This window comes from Asterias rubens, chromosome 15 (assembly GCF_902459465.1).
Source record: "Asterias rubens chromosome 15, eAstRub1.3, whole genome shotgun sequence".
Lineage (NCBI taxonomy): Eukaryota > Metazoa > Echinodermata > Asteroidea > Forcipulatida > Asteriidae > Asterias > Asterias rubens.
In genome coordinates, this window is record NC_047076.1 from 9,330,622 (window position 1) to 9,354,192 (window position 23,571).

General features: G+C 37.6%; 1 protein-coding gene and 1 long non-coding RNA gene across 2 annotated transcripts; one reads left to right on the forward strand and one right to left on the reverse strand.

Annotated features, from left to right (window-relative positions):
* Positions 1-1,750: 1,750 nt before the first annotated feature.
* LOC117300056 lies at positions 1,751-5,955 on the reverse strand. Its single transcript, XR_004520137.1, has 4 exons — positions 5,875-5,955; positions 4,944-5,007; positions 4,507-4,653; positions 1,751-3,102 (listed from the first exon to the last, which is right to left on the reverse strand). It is a non-coding gene; the product is annotated as an uncharacterized LOC117300056 (long non-coding RNA).
* Positions 5,956-10,262: 4,307 nt separating this feature from the next.
* LOC117300123 (asparagine synthetase [glutamine-hydrolyzing]-like) lies at positions 10,263-22,608 on the forward strand. Its single transcript, XM_033783826.1, has 11 exons — positions 10,263-10,286; positions 10,844-11,138; positions 14,839-14,985; positions 15,603-15,693; positions 16,251-16,448; positions 16,542-16,634; positions 17,713-17,840; positions 19,165-19,291; positions 19,826-20,033; positions 21,081-21,318; positions 22,122-22,608. Exons 2-11 carry the CDS (start codon positions 10,890-10,892, stop codon positions 22,365-22,367), a joined length of 1,725 nt encoding a protein of 574 aa, XP_033639717.1. The 5' UTR covers positions 10,263-10,286; positions 10,844-10,889; the 3' UTR covers positions 22,368-22,608.
* The last annotated feature ends 963 nt before the right edge of the window (positions 22,609-23,571 follow it).

Consider the following 23,571-nt stretch of genomic DNA (forward strand, 5'->3'; position numbering starts at 1 on the left):
AAGCTTAATTAAGGCTTATTAATTAAAATTTTTTACATTTTTTACGATAAGAATTAAGCTTATGTTCTAAGCTTCAATTTGGTATAATAAACTCACTCTTTCGTATTATGGTTTAGGAGATTAGGCTGCCGCAAAAACGTGTACAAACACTATGGGATTTAGGGAGAAACAAAGAATAATAATAATAATAATAATAATAAAAATAATAAAAATCTCGACGAAAACAATAGCTGTTCCGACTGGATCGGAACAGCTAAAAATAATAAAAATCTCGACGAAAACAATAGCTGTTCCGACTGGATCGGAACAGCTAATAAAAACAATAAAAATCTAGACGAAAACAATACCTGTTCCGACGGACGGTCGGAACATCGGAACAGCTAATAATAATAAAAACAATAAAAATCTAGACGAAAACAATACCTGTTCCGACGGACGGTCGGAACAGCTAATTATATGTTGGGGGTACAATATTTTGTGATTATTATTTCAAACATATATATTATACATTTTTTTTTCTTTTATATTTTATACAAACATACGTTTACTTTATTGTATACAGATGACAGCAGAATGATATACACATACAATACATTATACGAGACGTAAAACATTACAATAATAATAATAATACTAATTTTATGTCAAAAGCACCCAAATCAACCCATCGATGTCCAAGGTGTAGAGAGAAAATAAAACATTGAGGAGGAGGAGGAGGAGGAGGGATTACGTGAAGACGATAGTGACGAATCAACGGAAGATGACGATTTTGAAGATGAAGAGACATCGGAGAAGGAAGATGACGATAGTGATTTATCAACAGACGATAGTGCTTATGAAAATGAAGAGGAGGACAGCGGGAGACGTCCAACGAAAATACTGAATTTTTCGATAAAGGATGCTAAACTTATTATGATTAAATGATGATTTTTTTTTTTTTTTTTTTTTTTTTCAATCCCACACGCCCAAGATTGTATTGTTTGAATATAATACAGAAAAGTATTATCAACGGAAGTTTGTTAAAGCATAATATTCTATCAACTGTAAATACTAAGAGGGCTTGAATAAGTGAACTCGTCACACACAAAAAAAAAAAAAAAAAAAAAAAAAAAAAAAAGATCACTTTGTAACCCGTTTCTTTTAGATTGTGCCTTATACCTAATTAATATACCTCCTTTAGTTTTCCTTTCTTAAATGCTGTTGTTTAACTCAATGAATTCTAAGCTATTGTTATTTATTTTTGTCGTGCGTTTGAATAAAATATTTGAAACTGTATATTGCCCGTTGACCACTTAAGGGATGTTCTGGTGAGTTCCGGTTGGTTTTAGGCGCTCTGTGTCGACTCTTTCTTTGTGTATGTGTATTTTATTCAGCAACCAACGAAAACACATCTAGAAGGACGGTAGGTCTATGGTGTGAAAAATATTATAATATAACTTAAATATTATAACTTGTACACCCCCCCCCCCCCACACACACACACACACTTTTATTATTATTATTATTATTATTATCACAATGGTATATTACGCCGACCACCATCGTAAAAACTGGTACCCGCTACCTTAAAAATACCTTTACTCGCAAATTCACTAAAAACAATGATAAAAGTATAGTTTTATGATTGTAAAAGCAATTGTTATAGATTATTGACTGTACTATTTCTTTGACGTAGTTTAATAAAATTGAATCAATTCAATTGTTAAATCACTAATAGAACAAACACACTTCTCAAAGTCATTTTAAGCTACACAATGCTGTGCTTCTGGGTGTTTTTTTATTGGATAAACACAACAAATTAATCATAGAATAAATATTATATTAGGATTGGAAAAATTTGTTAAATAATCAATTAAGTTGATCACGAAAACAGTTACAAGTTATTTTTTTTATTATTTCAAGATGTTGGCTAATACACCATACAAAAATATCACACTGAGTTTTGGTGAAGAACTGACAAATTAATTACTCATTAAAAACATATAAGCATGTTCTCACACTAATCTGTTTTCATGAAACTGCAGCAGACCTTCATACTAGATTGTTTTGCCACTAGGCATGTTTCACATATCTACTAATAATGATAATATTACTAATCATCATAATAAACTATTCATTTATAAAGAGCTTCATACGAAGTGCCTCACTGGTTTTAAACAAATTATATTAAATCATTCATAGTTATGTCCACTTTGCTCAGTATTTAAGATTGACTCGCACATAAGATCAATCTTAGCTCTAAGAGAATGAGAGAGCCACGGAATTTTGTTTTTGTTGCAAAATGAGGAATGCTTTGAAAAATGATGATTTTCATGATTTATGATTATCTGTTTCTAGCATGTTACACTTTTACCAGCTAAAAAAAAAAATCATTTGTTAAATACATATGATTCATTAATCAAAACAAATACGTTCTTTCATTTCATTCATGCACTCATAACTATAACAACCTTAGTTCAATGATAAAACAAAATAATAATTTGACATAAAAATCTAATTTTCATAGAAAAAAAAAATTAATTAAATAAAAAAAGTAGTTTGAATTGCAAATGAAACGAGCAGAATTAAACAAAATTAATCACAAAGAGTTGGCAAGCAGTTAAAAGCTTTACTTGTTTAAATAAGGGTCATGTTCCCCTGAACAAGTAAATTGTTATGCTGATCATTCTATTTGCACTGTAAAATCGAGATTATCGCCAGAGTCTATTGTATGATCTTACCTTACTTTTTAACATCTGGGATAATACTACAATTAATGTTTAAGGGTTTGGGTAAAACTGTATGTAATAGTGCTAACTCTTTCTATATATTAGTTGTCTTGGACATGCTTAAAATAAGTCAGTTTTTCAACCATACACTTTTTCCATTTGTGTCAGTCATCAATAATTGCCATGTAGTTTGCTAATAAAGATTGCGAATGGTTGGAGAGCCAGGATAGCCCCAGGAAGTACCCTCTAACTCTTTGGTAGCACACTGAACAGGTAAACTAGATTGTGTACAGAAGAAAAGCGGTGGGGTTTATATCAGTCCATAAATATTGAGCAAGCTGCCCACAGGTGGCTGGTAGATGGGGGGTCGTCTCGATGGGATGTACTTGTTTATCTGCAATCAGACACATTAAAACAGAAAAACAAGAAAATATGAATACTCGACAAACAACATTTTAAAATTTATGCAAAAGTTATCAGGAGTGAAAAACGATATCATTGTTTTACGTGTTCCTGAGTGCTTTCATATAATGGTCAGTAAACAGTGTAAGACACACACTGGCTTTTAATTTCTGTTCACATAGTTAAGTCGGGGGTTTTGTTTTCAAAATAAATACCACTCAGCTGTTGTAAATCCACAAATTGAAATCAACAGTTATGTACATGTAATAGTCATGCAGCCAATATCATTGTTACAAACCCAGAGATGCCAACATTGAATTTTAAAAAAGAGTAGCATCTCCCAAATGTTAAGGGCGAGCGCAGCTTGGGCTCCCTAAACCGATCTTTCTTTTACTCTCTACAATGCTAATTAGCTCATTTTCAGGCATTGTTGTGAAATACAATTACCTGTATGCATCAACAGAACAGCTACAAATGTTTATAATGGCCAGTGAAAAAAAAATTGAAAAAAAAACCCTGATTTCCCTCATCTTCTGACTATGTTTCAAAAATAAATGTAACATACAAAAGGGTGGCCTTACATAAATGTAACATAAAAAAGGGTGGCCTTACTTAAATGTTTTTGTTTTAATGATCAGAAACGCAACAACAAGCTATTGGGAGAGTGAAGAAAAAAAAAAGAAAAAAACGTGTCCGGATTTTGGGCAAAAAATACGTGTCCGTATTTTGGGCATTGTCTGGGCATTGTCTGGACATCGGCGCTACAATTACTGGTAGGAAAACATGGAAACTGTCTAGCTTAGACCTCACAGGCCACTCAGTTGAAGGTATTTTTGTTCAGAAGGTCTCCTTTTTTTTTGGCCAAGCTTCGATAAAGTACATGTACAGCCAGCGTGGGCACAATAATAGTGAATACATGAGGAATGAGGTTACTGTGATGTGACACGTTAGCTCACACACAAACTCATTCCCCACGCACGTGTGCACTATTCCCCCCCCCCCCCCCCAATCGTGTATTAGAGATCAATGGGTACGATCTTGCAGAAATCCACTAGCGTAGAAAATGCACTCAGCCGGCCAGCCAGCGGGGGAGGGCACACAACAATCATTCGGCGAGACACGTACATTGTTCGAGTGAATTCGCCGCTATTATTCAACACTGCGTTCTAAAATTAAAAGTGTTTTTTTCTTTTCTGTTACAATTGTTTTGATATTTTTCTTAATTTTTATTTCCACTTCATAGTTCATTAGTTGTTTGCATGTATTGTACGATTTAATAAAATTATATTGGCCGGCTTGTTTGGCGTGTTTTATTGAGTATTATCGTAGTGTCGTAGTCACGGCTCGAAATCGTATTTGCTACGCCCAAATCGTGTATGTTGGTATCTCTGCAAACCTGTATAAGTTATTGTTTTGCCCTCGTGCTTTTATGAAGTACTCATCATCAGCTCGTCTCTGCTAAATTCCATGAAGTCCTTATATCTGCTGGGCCCAAAACTCACGACTAATCAAGATCCAAGACCAAGGTCTGCAGAAATTAAACCTGAATAACAAAACAAATTCACAAAAATAAATAAAATTAAGGGTTTACTGTGTAAGTTTGTCATTTCACTTGAAGTATAAAGGAACACCCCTGTACAACCTACAGTTACCTATGTCCACAATTAAAGACTGGACACTAGTCCATTTTGGAATACAGGAGAAAACAAAAACATTTGTAAATTTAATGTGAACAAATCTTGACAGCATTAAATGGAATGAATAACTGAAACTGCAATAAAAGTCATATTCATAACGAAGGTAAAGTAACGTCTTAATACATTATTAACATACCTTTTGGGGGATGTAAAGTGAAGCCATTCCGTATGTAGTATTACATCTGTGCACTTTGCAGAACCTATACAAAAATAATTGCAAAACAAACTAAACTGTTATGCGTTACTAAATTAAATTAAAAAATGAAATTGAATCATCAAAGGTTTCCACAATTTATCAATGCAATTGAGTGATATTAATGACAAACCTAAGTACATAACAAGCCCAGCTAACTATATTATCTTTTGATGACAGACTACCGAGTAGTTTTCTACTACTGTACACTATATATTATTACTGTAGGACGGTCCACACTAGAAACCAGTTATTGAAGAAAGGGGGGTTAACTCATGTCATAATCATGGAGGTTCGAAACCCCAACCAAGCCAACATTAAATTAATTAAACAGGGCAAAATAGAGCTGTCAGTTTCATCAGACGTCATTTATCATAAAAAATTATTGGCATGATTGGTGAGTCGGTGATTTTTTTATATTAATTAACTATAATAAATATTACTCTATCTACTCTATTTAATAATGTATGGACGCCATACTACTAGTACTACTACTACTAGTGCACACATCTAGAGGAACATCGTGGAGGAAGGAAGTATGGAAACACATACAACAACACTGTCCTCCTGCTGTAATAAACTAGTAACACAAACATTTTATTGCATGTTTGCTGCCTGCATACCGTATGCAGTAAGTTACATGTACACAAAATGTACGATGCATGAGTTATGCGTACGAGTCTACGAGTTTTACGACTCACGAACGAAGGCATATTCCTAATTGCTGGTATTTCTATATTAGGCTGTTTTAATCTCACCACTGAATGAAGTACAATGGTCTATAAATTATAAAGGGTACTTTTACGTTTGTTTCAAGACTTATTTTCACTCGTTAATTTACAAAAAGTAAAACAAAACATCGTTCAGTACTTACTAAAATCACCATATACAACACGTTACAGCCTGCAAGCCTTCCATGATCTGTGTGTTGCCAAGCGGACAATGCACATGCGCGCAGCTCTTGTCCCCACGAAGACGAGCAAATGCGCACTTCGCAGCGTGAGGGTTCGATCAGATTTGGGGATGAGTTAAGTTTGTGTCACTTCGTGAAAATGCCGGGTGGGCGCGCGCCGTTTTCACGAAGTGACAGTTATCTTGGTGTCAGTTCGTGAAAACGCAAACAGCGGTTTTCGACATGTATGTTACAAAACGTAAAACCGTTAAATACCATGGCAACACTTTTTTTGACTTTTAAACTCAATGAGAATGAAGATTTCCTTCAACCCTAACGGAATATGTAAACAAAAAAGAAATCCGAAAAGGGTTAATTTTTGACATTCGTGTCACTTCGTGGGACCGGTGACGATATTTGCCATGATGGGAAATCGTAAACAACAAACGGACAACAACAACATTACAACAACAACAACAACAACAATAACATCAAACACAACAACAAATAAACTGCCAACTTTCTAAAGTTTTGATAATCCCAGTGTCCATAAGTATATGAAGCAAGTTTAATTTGTAATATTTATGCCGTTTAAATCTGTAGCTGTAACACTTTCACATCGTGACGGTTGCTTCTATACACTATTAACATCCCGTCAAGAATTAAGGACCGGAAGATTGAATACTGAACGAGTTTCAACCTGTCTTGTTACGTCACCATCCCAATGGTGAAGAACGACCGGTCCACGGCGGCACACGATTGGACATGTTTTGGTTGAAAACTAATCGGCTTTGACGTCATCTGTTGACTACTACCAGCATGAATGACCAGTGACCAGGGGTCATGTAGCCGTGTTTACAAACTGCGTTAATTGTGTATTGTCCATCAAACTCTGTGTTTACAGTTAGGGGCTGTTGGGTGGGGTGTATGGTACTGCTTGCATTATTTCGTTTGAACCATATTTTTAACGCTGATGGAACAGATAAGTTCACAACACATGACATTTAACATGTTTTAACATTGTTTTAAGTCAATTAAATGGTACGGAATACTCAGTAGGCCTGTTACTATTATGTATTGTTATCTTACTTAATTCTACCACCTCATCAAGTTGTTTGTGTTTTTTCAAACTTGTCCCCAAAATACTGGTTAATCTTTCGACCCTTCACAATGTTTTATTTTCTCTCTACACCTTGGACATCGATGGGTTGATTTGGGTGCTTTTGACATAAAATTAGTATTATTATTATTATTGTAATGTTTTACGTCTCGTATAATGTATTGTATGTGTATATCATTCTGCTGTCATCTGTATACAATAAAGTAAACGTATGTTTGTATAAAATATAAAAAAAAAAAAATGTATAATATATATGTTTGAAATAATAATCACAAAATATTGTACCCCCAACATATAATTAACAATTGTTTCACATAGGCTATAAAACGAAACAACAAATAGTACAAATGTTAACAAACTTCGTTAAAGAATTATCAACTCATTAATCAGTGTACAAACAAAACCCAATACGGCGCGACAAAAGTTAGAATACATCAAATCATATAATATTATTAGCAGTCCTTCTTGGTAATTTAATTACGACAACAATGGAGCTATAAAAACTAAGTTTGTGGTTCTGAATTTCTCGTCGTTTAAATAACAACCAGTTTTCTCAATTGCGCAACGGTTGCGGAAGTTTGTGCTTATAGCGTTGATTCGTCCTATGACCCGCTTGAACATGTTTGGACACGATTGGAACGCTACAGACACTATGCGGTGGACTCCTACATTTTTGACCGGGATGTTCTTGCTTGACACGTCTTCGTTTTCATAAAAATGACTTGTGTAATAGTTTAATTAGTTACACAATACATTGTACACTACATCGCTTAAGTTAAACAATCAAAAAAGACATATAAAAACACTATAGCTCAAATATTTATGAAATTATTCCATTATGCACCATAAGCATATACACCCCTTGCAGCATTATCGACCAATCCACTATTCACCGATACGTTCGGGGAAACTCCCACCTTCATCGAAGACCCACAATGACCCACATGACTGTGGGTCATGACCCGCCTTCAGAAAACGGGGTCATTTACGCATTATATACTACTCATATCTTTCAATTAACAAACAAAATACCCTTTAAAAAATATACTCAAAGTGTGCTAGATAAGTTATAAATGTGGTATAACGCCGTTTCACATAACACTCAAATCTAGATTAACTCAAGGAATCACACACATTTCAAACGTTCCTGAAAAGCAACTCCATTTATTTCTGGAAAATTACCGAGTGACAATTATTAGAATTGTATATACTGTTGCTCTTGTCTCACAAGCAAAATGAGACAAGATAACAAAATCATCAGACTACATACAAAGATAACATGTTAAAGTTGTTTTCAACAAACTAATCAAACAACAAAATGAATATACTATTGACCATTTACAAATACCCCAAACAGTTTCGCTATCCTATTGGTGGAGAGCACGTCACGTGTGGTGTTGAAACGTCACAAACACGGCTAGGAGTGGTGTTTGAAGCTTTTATCATTATTATTAATTTATCAAAAAAGCAAAAAAAAAATCAAACTTGGCAGCCAGAGGCTGAATTTGCGTTTAAAATTACAGGGCATAAGGAAATATATATATATAATATTTTTTTAAATTACAGAAAATCATTACGAAGTATTAAATAACACACTGCTTGCTACAAGCTCGGTTAAGTGCTACTATAGGTTTTCTCGGTCAATTTCGAAAAATGAGCAGCCAATTTAACCACCAGCCTATTCTATTTCGCATGAAATCGAATGCAATGTTGCGTCATTCGATTTAACGAAATAATCATTCAATTTAACAGTTCACCAAAGCAGCATTCAAATTCGCAGACGCTTCTGAGACGTGCGTGTCTCGAAAAAGAATGACGATACGCTAAATTGAACAGAGTGCTAAAGGAATTTGACTCGACTCAAAACGAAATTGAATGGCCGATGCCTGAATTTGAAACACAGTAAAAACCGGAGAGGCAAAATAGCTTCTATTCGAACGCATGAAAATGAAATTGGCTGCTCATTTGCCGAATTTGACCGAGAAAACCTATATTAGTTTAATATCTTAAAAGATCATAAATAGAAGCACGAAAAACCCCAATTGCACTACAAGAGCATACAGCAAGAAGCATGGTGTAAAAAAAATGTTACTATAAATACTAAGTAGCAAACTTGCGGGTACAACCATGGAGGTAGAAATTGTAGAAGATCTCCTTTGAGGGAGTGTTGAAAGCAGCCGATGTGGTCTCGACGTTTCGAAACAGTATATCTGCTCGTCTTAAAGAGTGTTTAAACATAGGCGTGATGGGCAAGCTTTACGCTTGGCACCAATGTACATAATTCAATCAATACACTGGTAATCAAAGTAGGCCTATATACTTACTATTACGCGCACGCGGGTAGGTCCTGTTTCGCACGTTACACAATACATTGTACATTACATCGCTTAAGTTAAACAATCAAAAAAGACATATAAAAACACTATAGCTCAAATATTTATGAAATTATTCCATTATGCACCATAAGCATATACACCCCTTGCAGCATTATCGACCAATCCACTATTCACCGATACGTTCGGGGAAACTCCCACCTTCATCGAAGACCCACAATGACCCACATGACTGTGGGTCATGACCCGCCTTCAGAAAACGGGGTCATTTACGCATTATATACTACTGATATGTTTGTCAGCTGTGTTTTTTGCATGCCTATACATTATGGTATATTTCAATAAATACATCTTAGCTGTTCTCTATAAGGTATGTAAACAATCAACAGCTGGGTGTAGATTCGTAAATATAATCCGCACTTCCATTAAGTTACGGCACAGAAATAGTTTCAAGCTATCTATTAACACTTAAAGGCACTGGACACCTTTGGTAATATTGTATAAGACCAGTATTCTCACTTGGTGTATCCCAATATTTGCATACATAAGCAAATCTGCGAACATTTTCACTCAATTGGTCATCTTTGCAAGAGAATTTAACAAAGAAAAAACACGTTGCACAATGTTTTTGCTTTCAGATGCCTAATTTCTTTTTTTTTTAATTCAAATATTTTTAGGAAAAAATTATCTCCTTCCCAAAGATTACGTTACTTCACTGGGAGCCGTTTCTCACAATATTCTATTCCATCGACAACTCTCCATTGCTCTTTACCAATTAAGTTTTTATGCTAATCATTATTATGTGCCTTTATCCTACGTACGCAACTGTTTGCAAGGCGGCGGTCGTACTGACCAGTGAGTATGGTTATTTGTTGAGAACTCGAAGCAGCAGCACTGTTAAAGACGGGATATGGTGGGAGCGGTACCAGGTTGGCAGTCAGGTTGGTGTAGCGTTATCTTGCAGAGCCTTCTTCCTCTGGGACCCCGGTTCGAATCTCAACGAGTGCACAACGTGGATGGGGTTTTCAGTCCCTATTGACTGCGTGGGCTTCCCTGGAATAATTCCCTTGAATTTTCCTCCCACACCTAAATGTCTTCATTGTCTTCTCTCTTTTTCACTTGGCTGTTATACGAGCGTTGAGACAAAATATCCAGATCCAGCTCCAGTGATTTCAGCGGGATATACAGTTTGAGGGTTAGGAGGAGACCACGGGCAAAAACCATCCCCTACTAGAGATGGAGTGGGGACAGGGGAGAGAGTTGTTTGGCTTATTATCATCTTCGGAAGTCTTCTGGGCTTGTAGGCTTGATATTAATTTTCTTAAAAAGTTCTTAAATCAAACTTGAAGCATTCTGAATGTGTTTCTTTCTCAATCCAATTGATGTATTTCTATGGGATGAAATCTATGTTTACTGCAATGAAGGACATTATGTGTAGTTTTATAACTAAATCATTATTTCAGATTTATATCTTTACTCAATTTATCTTTTTAAACAGATCGAGGTTTGGATTTCGTTGAGAAGGCAGCGTATTTTGATGCAAAATGTGTGGAATTTGGGCGATATTCGGCAGCGACCAAAACGTCTTCAAACAGTGCAAGAATTCGCTGAAAATAGCGCATCGAGGCCCTGACTCGTTCCGTGTTGAGAACATCAGCCATTACAGTAACTGCTGTCTAGCGTTTTATCAACTGGCCATCATGGATGACCTCTATGGTATGCAACCAATGCGAATCAAGAGCCATCCCAATATCTACGTTCTGTGCAATGGAGAAATCTACAATCACCGCACTGTAAGTAAACCTCAGCTTGGGTCGAGCCATTTTAGGTCGTGTGGTATGGCCAAGTGCAAGGCCCAATGTCATAGAGCTGCTTAAAGGCAGTGGACACTGTTGGTAATTACTCAAAATATGTACTAACATAAAACCTAGTTACTTGGTAACAAGTAATGGGTAGAGGTTGGTAGTATGAAACATTGTGAGAAACGGCTCCCTCTGAAATGGAGTAGTTTTCGAGAAAGAAGTAATTTTCCACGAGTTTGATTTCGAGACCTCAGATTTACAATTTGAGGTCTCGAAATCAAGCATATGAAAGCACACAACTTCGTGTGACAAGGGTGTTTTTTTCTGTCAAGATTATCTCGCAACTTCGACGACACATTAAGCTCAAATTTTCACAGATTGGTTATTTTATGCATATGTTGAGATACAGCAAGTGGTCAGGGAAGACTGGTCTTTGACAACTACCAATAGAGTCCAGTGTCTTTAACGGCCGATTTTATTGCTTACTGTTCGACTTGTCCGGTACATGCTTGCTGCACGAGAATGAATGACGTCACGATGCAAATCCATGGTGAAAGTCCAAGATGGGACACTAATTTGCATGCTAAGCTGTAAAATTGCTTACACCCGAGATTTTTGTTGTTGTTGCAAAGGTTAGGACAACGAAAATGTTGTGAGGTCGGAACCGATAATGGCAAATGCAGAAACCGATCGCTTGATTCAAAATCCATCGCAACTTAGCGATGGGTTTTGGATAACGATTTCAACAAGTCTTTGCGACGAATTTACACATCGCTAAACAATTTATAGCAATGGCAATCTTGCGATGAGTCTTTAGCGCACAAGATAAGTTCATGGCAAATTTGTAACAAAATGTGCCATTTAGGGTTAATCAAACCGTGTCACCAAATTTGAGACATTTTGCTGGTGGGTTCGTCAGAGGTCACTATTTTTAGCCGCCTGACAGAACGTTTATTTTCCCGTTTGTGTATTATCGCGACTCCAATGACTTGTGAATCGCACAACCAGCGACGTCGCAAGAGCGATGGATTTGTATGGTGGCCCTGAAGGGACACAGCCAGTCGTGAATATTTTTGCGACGTCGTGAATATTTTGGCGACGTCGCGAATTTATTCACGACAAGTCGCGAATATGTTTGCGACGTCGTGAATATTTTTGCGACGTCGTGAATTTATTCACGACAAGTCGCGAATATTTTGGCGACGTCGCGAATTTTTTCACGACTAGTCGCGAATTTTTTCACGACTACTCGGGAACATTTTCATGACGTCGTGAATATTTCTGCGACTAGTCGCGAATATTTTTTCAGTAGCTTGAGTGTGTAATTACTGTATTCACAAGACGGCTTAGTAAGACTAAGTAAAAGCCGTCCCGTACGATGATGGATCCGGAGGAGAATTCCGACTCTTGCAAATCGATGGTGGGTTGTTTAAACAAAACTAACGTTAACGTATGGCCCTAACGGTAGGACTAGGCCTAACGTTATAGTTTTACTAGTACTTTAGTAGGAGTAGGCTATCCTATGCTAGGCAATAAACGTTGGCACTTTCACTCTTCAGAAAAAAAACAACGTTATATGTCACCCGCTCCTTCGTAATGATGAATATCGAGTAAATTTCATTTTTGAGTTTATCATAATAATCCCAACAAGCAAATCTCAACATTTTAAATAAAATAAAAATCATGATCATACGACCTTCCTGTCCAAAATAATATGTAATTTTCGATAACCTTGACACTATAAATTTTACGACCCGTTTTGAAAAACATAAACGCTAGAAAAATTTACTTTTAAAAGTGCGACGTCTCACACACTCATTAAAACAACTATTTTTACGAAATGAAAACATCAATTTTTAACCCCGGCGTAGTCGGACCAACAATAGGTAAATTTTACAAACAACCCAATGATAAGTTTAATTATAATGTGTTGACAATTTCAGCAATAAATTTGACAATTTTTACCTGAAATGTTAGAGCAATTTGCGTTGTTATTTCCAACTTGACACGCGAGTTCGTTCCGTCACGGCAGGGTGCAACGCATCACGTAATCCCCCACCAAGTTTAACTGAAAGATTAATCCTTTAGCATTCAGAATTATTTGGGTTTGGAGTAATTCAACCTTGAAAACCCCCGAAATATTGATGAAAATCAGACACTGTTTTTTCGAACTTCGATAACAATTCTACTGGATAAAACCATAAAACATGGGGCCCCATACACATAGCCGAGTGGCAACAATCGTCATAGCTTGGCTCTCTACGCGTGCCGTGTAAGAATTACACACTCAAGCTACTGACAAAAATATTTACGACTAGTCGCGAATTTATTCACGACTAGTCGCAGAATTATTCACGACGTCGTAAAAATATTCGCGACTAGTCGTGAAAATATTCGCGACTAGTCGTGAAAAAATTCGCGACGTCGCCAAAATATTCGCGACTTGTCGTGAATAAATATACGACGTCGCGAAAATATTCACGACTGGCTGTGTCCCTTCAGGGCCACCATGAATTTGCGATCTCATTTCAAGTGTGACAGTGATGATCGCAAATTGGGACTTTAATGAAATCCGCGGTAGGTGGGCTACTTCCGCGCCACTCCTTTGACAGAGAAGCATTTTCCCTTACCCTCCCTCTTTTTAAAAAGATATTTACGCATTTTCCGAAATTTTTTATGGTTGGGAGCAGGGCTCGATTTCACAAAGCAATAAAATCCATCATAAGACAAATTTTCAGTATCACCATAGTGATTTGCACTGTGACATCACACTTTACTAAGCAACTACGACTGATTTGCAGTAACGATCAATTTTAGCTCTTTGTGAAATCGGCCCCAGAGCATCGTTATATATAGGCCTTTAGGTTATACACTGATTAAAGTATTGACAAAAATAAACCTTTGGTTTCTGGAACCGTTCGATTGCCTTAAAGGGAAGGTACACGTTTGGTAGTTACTCGAAACAAAAATTAACTTAAAAACTGACTTAAGTTGGTAACGAGCATTGGAGAGCTTTTGATAGTATAAAACATTGTTTGAAACGACTCCCTCTGAAGCAACGTAGTTTTTGAGAAAGAGGTAATTTCTGATTAAAATATTAAAATACTTCTAGCTAGAAGTCTTTTATTCCTATCTGAAAGCACACAAATTCGTCCAACAAGGGTGTTTTTTCTTTCATAGTTTACTCGCAACTTCAATGACCAATTGAGCCCAAATTTTCTCAGGCTTGTTATTTTATGCTTATGATGGGATACACAAAGTGAGAACACTGGTCTTTGACAATTACCAAACGTGTACAGTGTCTTTAGTCCAGTAGGTCTATACAATTCAACATTTGAACATTTAATTTCAAAAGGTGGTGGTGTTCAGATATCTCCGAAAATCCCAAGTAGGACGAATATTGTGTATTCCTTTGAATAGGCCTACACAATCTGAGACGCGTTACCGCAGTAACACTTCTCAGATTCAAATACGAGACTTAAACAATGATATATTGTTACATAACCACATTACTTCAAAGCAAAATGTTTTTTATTATCGAAACCTGCTGATGAGGGCTTCGAACCTAGTATTGACATAATAACTTTCAGATAACCAAACGGACTCATGTGCCACGACATGTGTAGCAGTTAAAAAAAAGGGATACATAATTTTATTACAGCTATTTATTGCAACTGGTTATTTCATTTAGTTGCAGAAGCAGTTTGACTTGCAGTATTTGACCGAGAGTGACTGTGAGATCTTAATTCATCTTTATGTTCGGGGAGGAGCCGAGTACGCTGCCTCTATGCTGGACGGCGTCTTCGCTTTCTGTTTACTGGACACGGCTGCCAGGAAGGTGAACATTGTCCCCAAATGCACTCCTCAAGCTAAACATTGTGCTTGATAGGTTAAAGACAGTGGCCACTACTGGTAATTACTCAAAATAATTATTAGCAAAAAACCTTTCTTGGTGACAATTAATGGGGAAAGGTTGATGGTATAAATGAACCATTGTGAGAAACGGCTCCCTCTGAAGTGCCATAGTTTTCGAGAAAGAAGTAATTTGATTTCGAGACCTCAGATTTAGAACTTGAGGTCTCAAAATCAACCATCGAAACGCACACAACTTCGTGTGACAATGGTTTTTTTCTCTTTCATTATTATCTCGCAAGTTCGATGATCGATTAAGCTCAAATTTTCACAGGTTTGTTATTTTATGCTAATGTTGAGATACACCAACTGTGAAGGCTAGTCTTTGACAATTACCAAGTGTCCACTGCCTTTAAACAAAGGTTCGGATATAATAATAACAATAAGTAAGCCCCGTAAAAAAAAACATTAAAAAAACAAGTCTTAGTTTCAATGTAATTACAAAATGAGAAAAACCGAACTTCCCCAACATGTGATGTTCCTTTAAATAAACTGTACTGGGCCTCATATAACGGGACCAATTTATCAATACTTGTGTTGTAGATTTACCTTGGTCGAGACACTTACGGAGTTCGGCCAATGTTTAGACTCTTGAAGGATGATGGGTTTCTGGCAATCTGCTCTGAAGCTAAAGGTTGGTTGACGTCACTCACAATACACTTTGAATTCTGGGCAATTTCCATCGGCCATTAAAAAAAAAAAAAAAAAATCATTTTAACTATCAGTTCAATCATTTTCTTTGTAAAAAGAAATACTATTTGAATCAGCATTCAATAGTCAAAATGAACAATTCAATTTCATCAGTTTAGCATCCACTGGTCAAAATAAGACCATTCAATTTCATTAGGCAGAAAGACTTGTTCAATTTCGTAACAGCCAGAGCATAGAGCTAATACAGCTAGTCAACCTTTCAATTTCGTCAAGTGCAAATAGGTAGTCAAAATTAAATTTAGAATTTGTAAAAGTGTAGTATTCCATGACTATAAAATAAAATAGAAAGACTGAAATGGTTCTGATTGAGAACAACGAATTCGTGTGTGAACGAAAACGAAAATTAATGCATGAATAGCTTTAACAAAATCGTTTAAGTGGATTTCTACTGGCGGGCCTTTGCAAGAATTGTGCTGAAATTTGCAAGGAAAACCAACGTTGTGCCCATTGGTTGATTTTTGTTTCTGTTGTTCTTGTCAGGCTTGCTTGGACTTGATCATGGTCATGAGGACACCGACAGTGCTCCCGACTTCGAAATTATTCCATTTCCTCCTGGAAATATAGAAAGCTACGATCTTGCCCCATCAGGGAAAGTCACACTTTGTGAGCGAGTTGAATTCCACTCATTGGAGAACAAGCCTAAGTGGTCAGACAAACCATCGACTGTGCAACCAAGTGGTAAATTAATTTCAAACAAATGCTAATTTTTGTTTCGAACAATAAATTTATTTGGTAAATTCATTCCTATCATTTGTTTCCTACCGGAAACAGGTGAAGATGTTTATGCAAATATCCGCGTCCTCGTGACCGATGCAGTCCGTAAACGCCTGATGAGTCATCGCCCCATTGGATGTCTCTTGTCAGGTAAGTCTTTAGTCTCCTTCTTCGGCCATCTTTTCAACAACTTTTCCCTTCCAATGTGCCATATGGCAAAACATAATGTTTATTAATTTACTTGTACCCTTGCACCGATGTGTGTTAGCACTATATACTCAGTACTTTCCCGAGTCCTGTGAACAAAATCACAGCCATTTTACTCGGGTAGGATTTGACCCATAATCTTTTTTCTGCATTTATAGGTAAGTGTCTTACAAACCAGTGTAGACCACCGAGATTGCCCGGCAGCTTAATCTATCGTCATGCCTATATAGTTTTAATTCAATTTCAAGTTAACGCTTCCCCATCCGTGTTCTCCTCCAACTAGCCATTTGATACTCAAACAGACGGTCATTGTAGTCCAGGCGCTGAACAAAAATTGATCTTTTCTCTCTAGATAATATATGTCATTTTGAAGTTCTATTAATACTTAGATCTACCCTTTTATATAATAGACCCTTCCCATGAAAATGGTTGGCAAACTGAGGGAACATCGCGCTGTTTGGTACACGGCTAATGGGTGCGTGACGCAGACGCGATTGCGCGTCTGCTTAGTGCACAACTCTATAGACTTTTTCGCAAATACTGGGGCGCGCACGTAAAGCTTGGATAGCTCGTAAAGCTTAGGTGCATTGTGGTCTAGCTGGTATCCAAATTTGATCCATATCTATCCCACAATGCACCTCATTCAACAGTCTGCGCTTGCGCATTGGTATTTGCGATAAGGTCTATGGTGTTTGCCAACCAACAGGGTCTGTACGCATGCGTGAATGTGATTAGCATATTTCATGGGAAGGGTCCATTATATGGGGAGAGCGTAATGCAAAAACGTTCAAAAGGTTATACTATTAAGTTGTGTTGAGTAATTTGTTCTTGCATTAATTAATGTGTCAAACACGAAGACGTAAAACAAATGCCTCTTTATATTTGGCTTTTGAACCACTCTACTTTGCTGCATACAGGGACAGCAATGAATTTAGTGCTTATCGCACATTAAGTTTGTTTTTTGGTTAAACCTCTATTCCTGATGAAATATTATTTTGTGTTAAACTGCATGTTATTTCAGGTGGTGTAGACTCTAGTCTGGTAGCAGCTCTTGTAGTTAAGTTAGCCAAGGAATCTGGTATCCAGTACCCAATACAAACCTACTCTATTGGGCTGGAGGGAAGCACCGACATCCTGGCAGCGAGAAAGGTATAGCCTTGAAATCAAGTCGGTAACTGTTAAAGTGCGGTGTCACGCGCCAACTACGACCGTTACATGAATGTATAATCACACTGTGACTGTTGCATGAACGTCAGCATGTGTGTTTGTAATGACTTGTCACCAAGTCTAGAAAGGTACAAGCATTCGATACACATTTAGAGATTCGAGCAAAATACTGTTCTGTTCTTACAATGGACATAAAGCATTTTTCCACGAACGCAAATGATGAGAACTAAAGCTTACATAATATTATATCCAACTGTTTTTTTATGGAATGGTTTAAATACCAAGTATACCCGTTTGATAGTTTTAATCCCGAAGAATGGTGGCGTTTTTAGATAAGATCCGGATTGAGTAATATGTCCACTCGGGAAAACAATCATTATTAAGAATACATGTACACAATCTGATAATTTAAGATTTTTATTTAAGGTCATATAAACGGACTTATTTTTACATGACCAATACTTCAAAGTGTAATTATTCTAAAAAAATGTTTTTACTATCGAAAGCTGCTGTAGGCCTACTTCGAACCAAGTAAATTTGTATGCCATACTATTGGTAATATTACTCAAAATTATTATAAGCATAAAACCTTAATTGGTAACGAGTAATGGCGAGAGGTTGATGGTATTAAACATTGTGGGAAACGGCTCCCTCTGAAGTGACGTAGTTTTTGAGAAAGAAGTAACTTTAGATTTAGATTTTGAGGTCTTGAAATCAAGCATCTGACAGTACACAACTTCGTGTGACAATGGTGTTTTTTCTTTCATAGTTATCTCGCAACTCCGATGACCTAGTGAGAAGACTGGTCTTTGATAACTACCAATAGTGTCCAGTGTCTTTAAAGAGTGATTACTAAACGAAACGCTTACCCTTATGTTATGAGCTAAATAATTTGAATATGTTGGCATGGTATCGTTAAACGGGGTGTGATCGGCCAACGAGAGTGACGAGTATAGTTTGAAGATGTTGGAAACTATTCTGGTTGTTGGTAGTGTACACGCATTACCATAGTATTATTATTATTTTCTTGAAGTACTCCTCTTTGGGTTAAACTGGGTTTTTTGGTGTCTTCCTTTATGTTTTTGTTCTCATTTGTTTCGTTTTGTATTTTTCATTGGTCATTTTAAAACATGAATTTCTGGCTTCTGTAAAAGCCTCTTTATTGGTTTGCTCCGAATCCAATACGTTATGTTATTTTTTTCTTAACAAGTTCTTGACTGTCTTTGACTTAAATGTACAAATTTGTTTATTATTCTCCCTTTATGGAAATAAATGTTGATTGAATTGAACTGAATTGAATTGATAGGTAGCAGCGCACATTGGAAGTGAACATCATGAGGTGTCATTCACTCCAGATGAAGGAACTGCCGTCTTAGAAGACGTTATTTATTCCTTGGAAACTTGGGACACTTCAAATATCAGGTGCTCAATAGGTATGTTTTCCCCTTTATCTTGTTTACTTGCACCTAACATGCCATCAAAGCTCCCAAGGTAATCTTCCCTATTATTCTCATCACAAACCTTAGAAAAACCGAAGAGCTACTGTGAAAGACGCGCATGTTGAGGCACTAGCTGTGGAACGCTCCCTACTTTCATTGCGCTCTACACTGAACTGCAATGCTAAAAGAGCCCTTGACTGGCACAGAAACTCCTCTTTAGAGTGTCACATGTTTCAAATTCGAAATAAAATGCCACTTTGGGGTAGAGACTTTTTGTATTGTTATGAGGACTGACTCTATCTGTTTGAAAATGAGTACTTCACTAAAACTCCATTTGAAACCCTACGATTGTAATGACTAATCAAACAAACCAGCGTCGCCAAAAGAATTGTGGGACGCTAGGTGGCAGCAGAATTACCAGGTAAATTCATTGCTCTTGGTAATGTTCAGACGTTGAAAATTTTCCTGGTAAGTCTGCTGCCACCTAGCGTTTCAAAGTGTCAAATTAAGACTACTTTTCCATTGCAGCCATGTACCTAGTCTCTCGCTACATTCAAAAAGAAACAGACAGGGTAGTGATATTTTCAGGAGAGGGGTCTGATGAGCTTGCCCAGGGGTATATCTACTTCCACAAACAACCCTCTCCCGAAGTGGGGGATGCTGAAAGTCGACGCCTCTTGAAGGATCTATACCTCTATGACGTATTGAGATCGGACCGTACCACTGCAGCACATGGGTGAGTGTACCGTGTCAACTGTTGGTGGAGGGGAAGGTCTTTATAGCAAAAGGGGAACGCATTTTGTGGAAATAGTGATTAAGGAAACCAAGCAACCATGCTATTTCAGGCGGTGGCCTAATCGCCACTAATTGGTACCAGGGGATGATTCACAAAGAGCTTAGATTGATCTTAACTTTATTAATGTTGAAACAATACAAATCACTCTGGTAATACTGACAATTAATTGTTTTGCGATGAACTGGTATTATAGGGCTCTAGTTAATCGCGTCTAGTCATGATGTACAAGATCCTCAACCAGCAGATAGCTATTCCTCTCCCAGACTACATCAAACATAAAGCCAGAGCAACCAGAAGTCAACATCGCCTGAAATTTACAAGACTAAGAACATCATCAGACTCATACAAATACAGCTTCTTTCCTCGCACCATGAAGACTGGGATGAGCTTCCTCAACACATCATCGAGCTGCCCACCTTGGAGCAGTTCAAGGAGGCAATCAGATGCGAGTAGGCATCAAGTCCTGTTTTTACTTGCACACTTCTTTATTTTTGTACATATTTCAGCACCCACTTACATACAAACCGTCCACCGTCCACCGTCGGCAGCCGCACCCCTTGTCCAGATGCTGTATAGGCTTTGACAAGTAGCTGAATACATGTAGATGTAGGGCTCGATTTCACAAAGCACAAAACTTCAAGTATTTTCATAGTAATTTAAATCGGGACATTACACGTTACATGGCAACTATGATTGGTATGCAGGGAAAATCAATTTTAGGCCGATGTGAAATTAGCCCCAGGAATACTGCGAAAGATAAGTTTACTACGGCTAAAGGTTTTAGATAGAGGCAAACTGGTTTGCAAAAGCTAGGGTGTCAAAATGTTGTATTTTTCCCTTGCATGTACCTCGACTCCTTGGCAAAAGCTAGAACATTGAAATGTTTTACTGTCAAGCTTGGAGTCTCTCTTGACTCAAATTGGTAAAAGCTAGTTTTGTCTAAAACAACAACATGTTTGTGCTCTATCGAAATGTTTTCTGGTGTAGTTTGGAGGTGCGTGTACCTCTACTTGACCATCACTTGACCTCGTACTATCTGTCACTGCCTGCAAGTATGAGATGTCCTCAACAGGGAATTGAGAAGTATCTACTCCGGAAGGCGTTTGATGGGACAGGACTTTTGCCACCAGAGATCCTTTGGAGGCCGAAAGTAGCGTTCAGCGATGGTCTGTCGTCGGCTGAGAAACCATGGTATGAGAGTCTGCAAGAGTTTGCCTGTCAAGAGGTAAATACCAAAGTTCCCTTTTATTTCATTTCATTTCATTTTATTGCATTTAATCTGGTTGTGAAGCCAATGACTCTCATAGAAGTGAATTTAAATTACTGTACTAGCTACGAACCAAATAGAGAGAAGCCATTTTAGAGGTGGAAGGAAAACCTCGGAGAGTTACTCAAGGGAAAACCCTCCCACGGAAGGCTTCGAACTGGGGTCCGTATTAGATGGATGGTCAGGAAAGATACCACCACCACGCCAACCCAACCACAAATTGTTCATTGTTTAGGATTGTGTAGTTTTTACAACATCTGAGACAATTTTCTTCTCCATTTGGGCGATAGTGGTGACAGGTGACACTTTCACATGGTACACTTAAAATCTCTCGGGTTATAATATTGACTAGGATTCCAGCTCTGGGGTGGGGAGTGGGGGGGGGGGGACATGACCCATATCCTGGTCGGGCTAACTCAGAAAATGGTCACTTAACATGGGGTACGGACTTCCGCATCACTTTAATTATTTTTCACACAGATTCCGGTTGTCAGCTACAGTGATTGAGTTCACCTATAATGCATCCTTGGTATCATTACAAATATTGTTATTACTACCACAAAATATACGTAGTAATAATAATGTTTAACTTATTCTTTATTTATTCGCGTTTTTGTTTAGTTTGTTGTATTTGTTTTAGACAAATCAATTTTATATAAAAAATTGAGATTGGTTGTATGGTTGTGCTCTTCGAAACTCAAAGATCCAAAACAAAATGACATACGTTTCCCTTCCCATTTCTAATTGGTGCGTACGTTTAGGTGAGTGACGCCATGCTAGAGGGCGCCCCCAAACGGTTTCCCTTCAAACCTCCACGTACAAAAGAATGCTACCACTACCGCCAGATATTCGAGAAGCACTTTAAGGGGCATGCCAAGTGGACTCCGCACAGGTGGCTGCAGAAGTGGTGTGATTCGGACAATTCATACTCGAGAGAGATCAGGAACTACAAGACATTTGAAGCAAATCAAAGCATAAGCGACAATGAATTAGGGAAAATAAAATAATACAAATTAACTTCTCATTAGTAGTTTTTCGGTTTTACTTCTTTTTAGGAGAGGCGCGCTCTGATTGGCTATTAGTTTTTGGCCCACTGAATATTCATATATAATTCACAGCCAGGCTAGTTCGGGATATTATTTGAGAAAAGTAATGGATTCTTCTAGTTCTCAACCAACAGTTACGTAAACCAACCATAGACATATTCGGAGACCTTTTGTTCTTTTTTTTTCTTCTTCTTTTTTTGAGGGGGGGGGGGGTAGGTTGTTCAAACATGCTCTCAAAACCCACCTTTTTCCCTCTTCGTAGCTGGTCGTCTTTATCTTTGTTCTGTCTTCCTCCATTTCTTCTCAGCGCCTTGTAACCTGTGGCAATTTGGCGCTTTATAAATACTATCATTGTTATTATTATTGTTTACCAAAACGAACTGCACCAGTACAATGTAAAGCCGTTGGCACGGTTGGCTTGCACGTAAAGCGCTCGCCTCTCACCAAGGTGACCCCGGTTCGATTCCCGGTCGGGGCCATATGTGAGTTGAGTTGTGCGTTGGTTCTCTGCTGTGCCACGAGGGTTTTCCAGACTAGCCGGTTTTCCTCCCTCAGGAAAAAAATCAAACACTTTCGATCTCTGCTGTGCTCCGTGGTCATAATGGGTTGATGTGGCTGGCAGCTGAATGCGCCCTTGCATGCCTGCTTCTCGAACACGTTGTAGCCGCGTCCTTCGCAATTCAGCTCTTAGCTGCGAGTAAGGATGATTAGCCCCCCCCCAAAAAAAAAAAAAAAAAATTATTATAACCCCCCCCCCCCTCCCCCCCCCCCCCCCCCATGTGCACACAGTGCAAAGTATTTAACCCGCTTGGCAATTTCGCCGTATAAATCACGAATGAGTCACCTGTGTGGAAAACATTGAGGAAAACATGTGAACATTAAAGTCTATTTCCTTGTAATGGAAAGAAATGAATATATTTAACTTTTTGTGTACGTATTGTAATCAATTTTGTTGTCTATGAATTAGTGTATCCGTTATAATTGTTATTTTTAACATTTTATTTTTTATTTTTTTTTTTTTTTTTTGGAGGGCAAGATGGTGAAGTAGGCCTATACGGGGGGGGGGGGCTTTTTGGCATTGCATGTTCTTAAGGTTTCCGCATTTCAGATTGACCTATTTATAGACGGCTTTAGCAGTTTGTGAATTCAAATCCGTCAAAGTAAT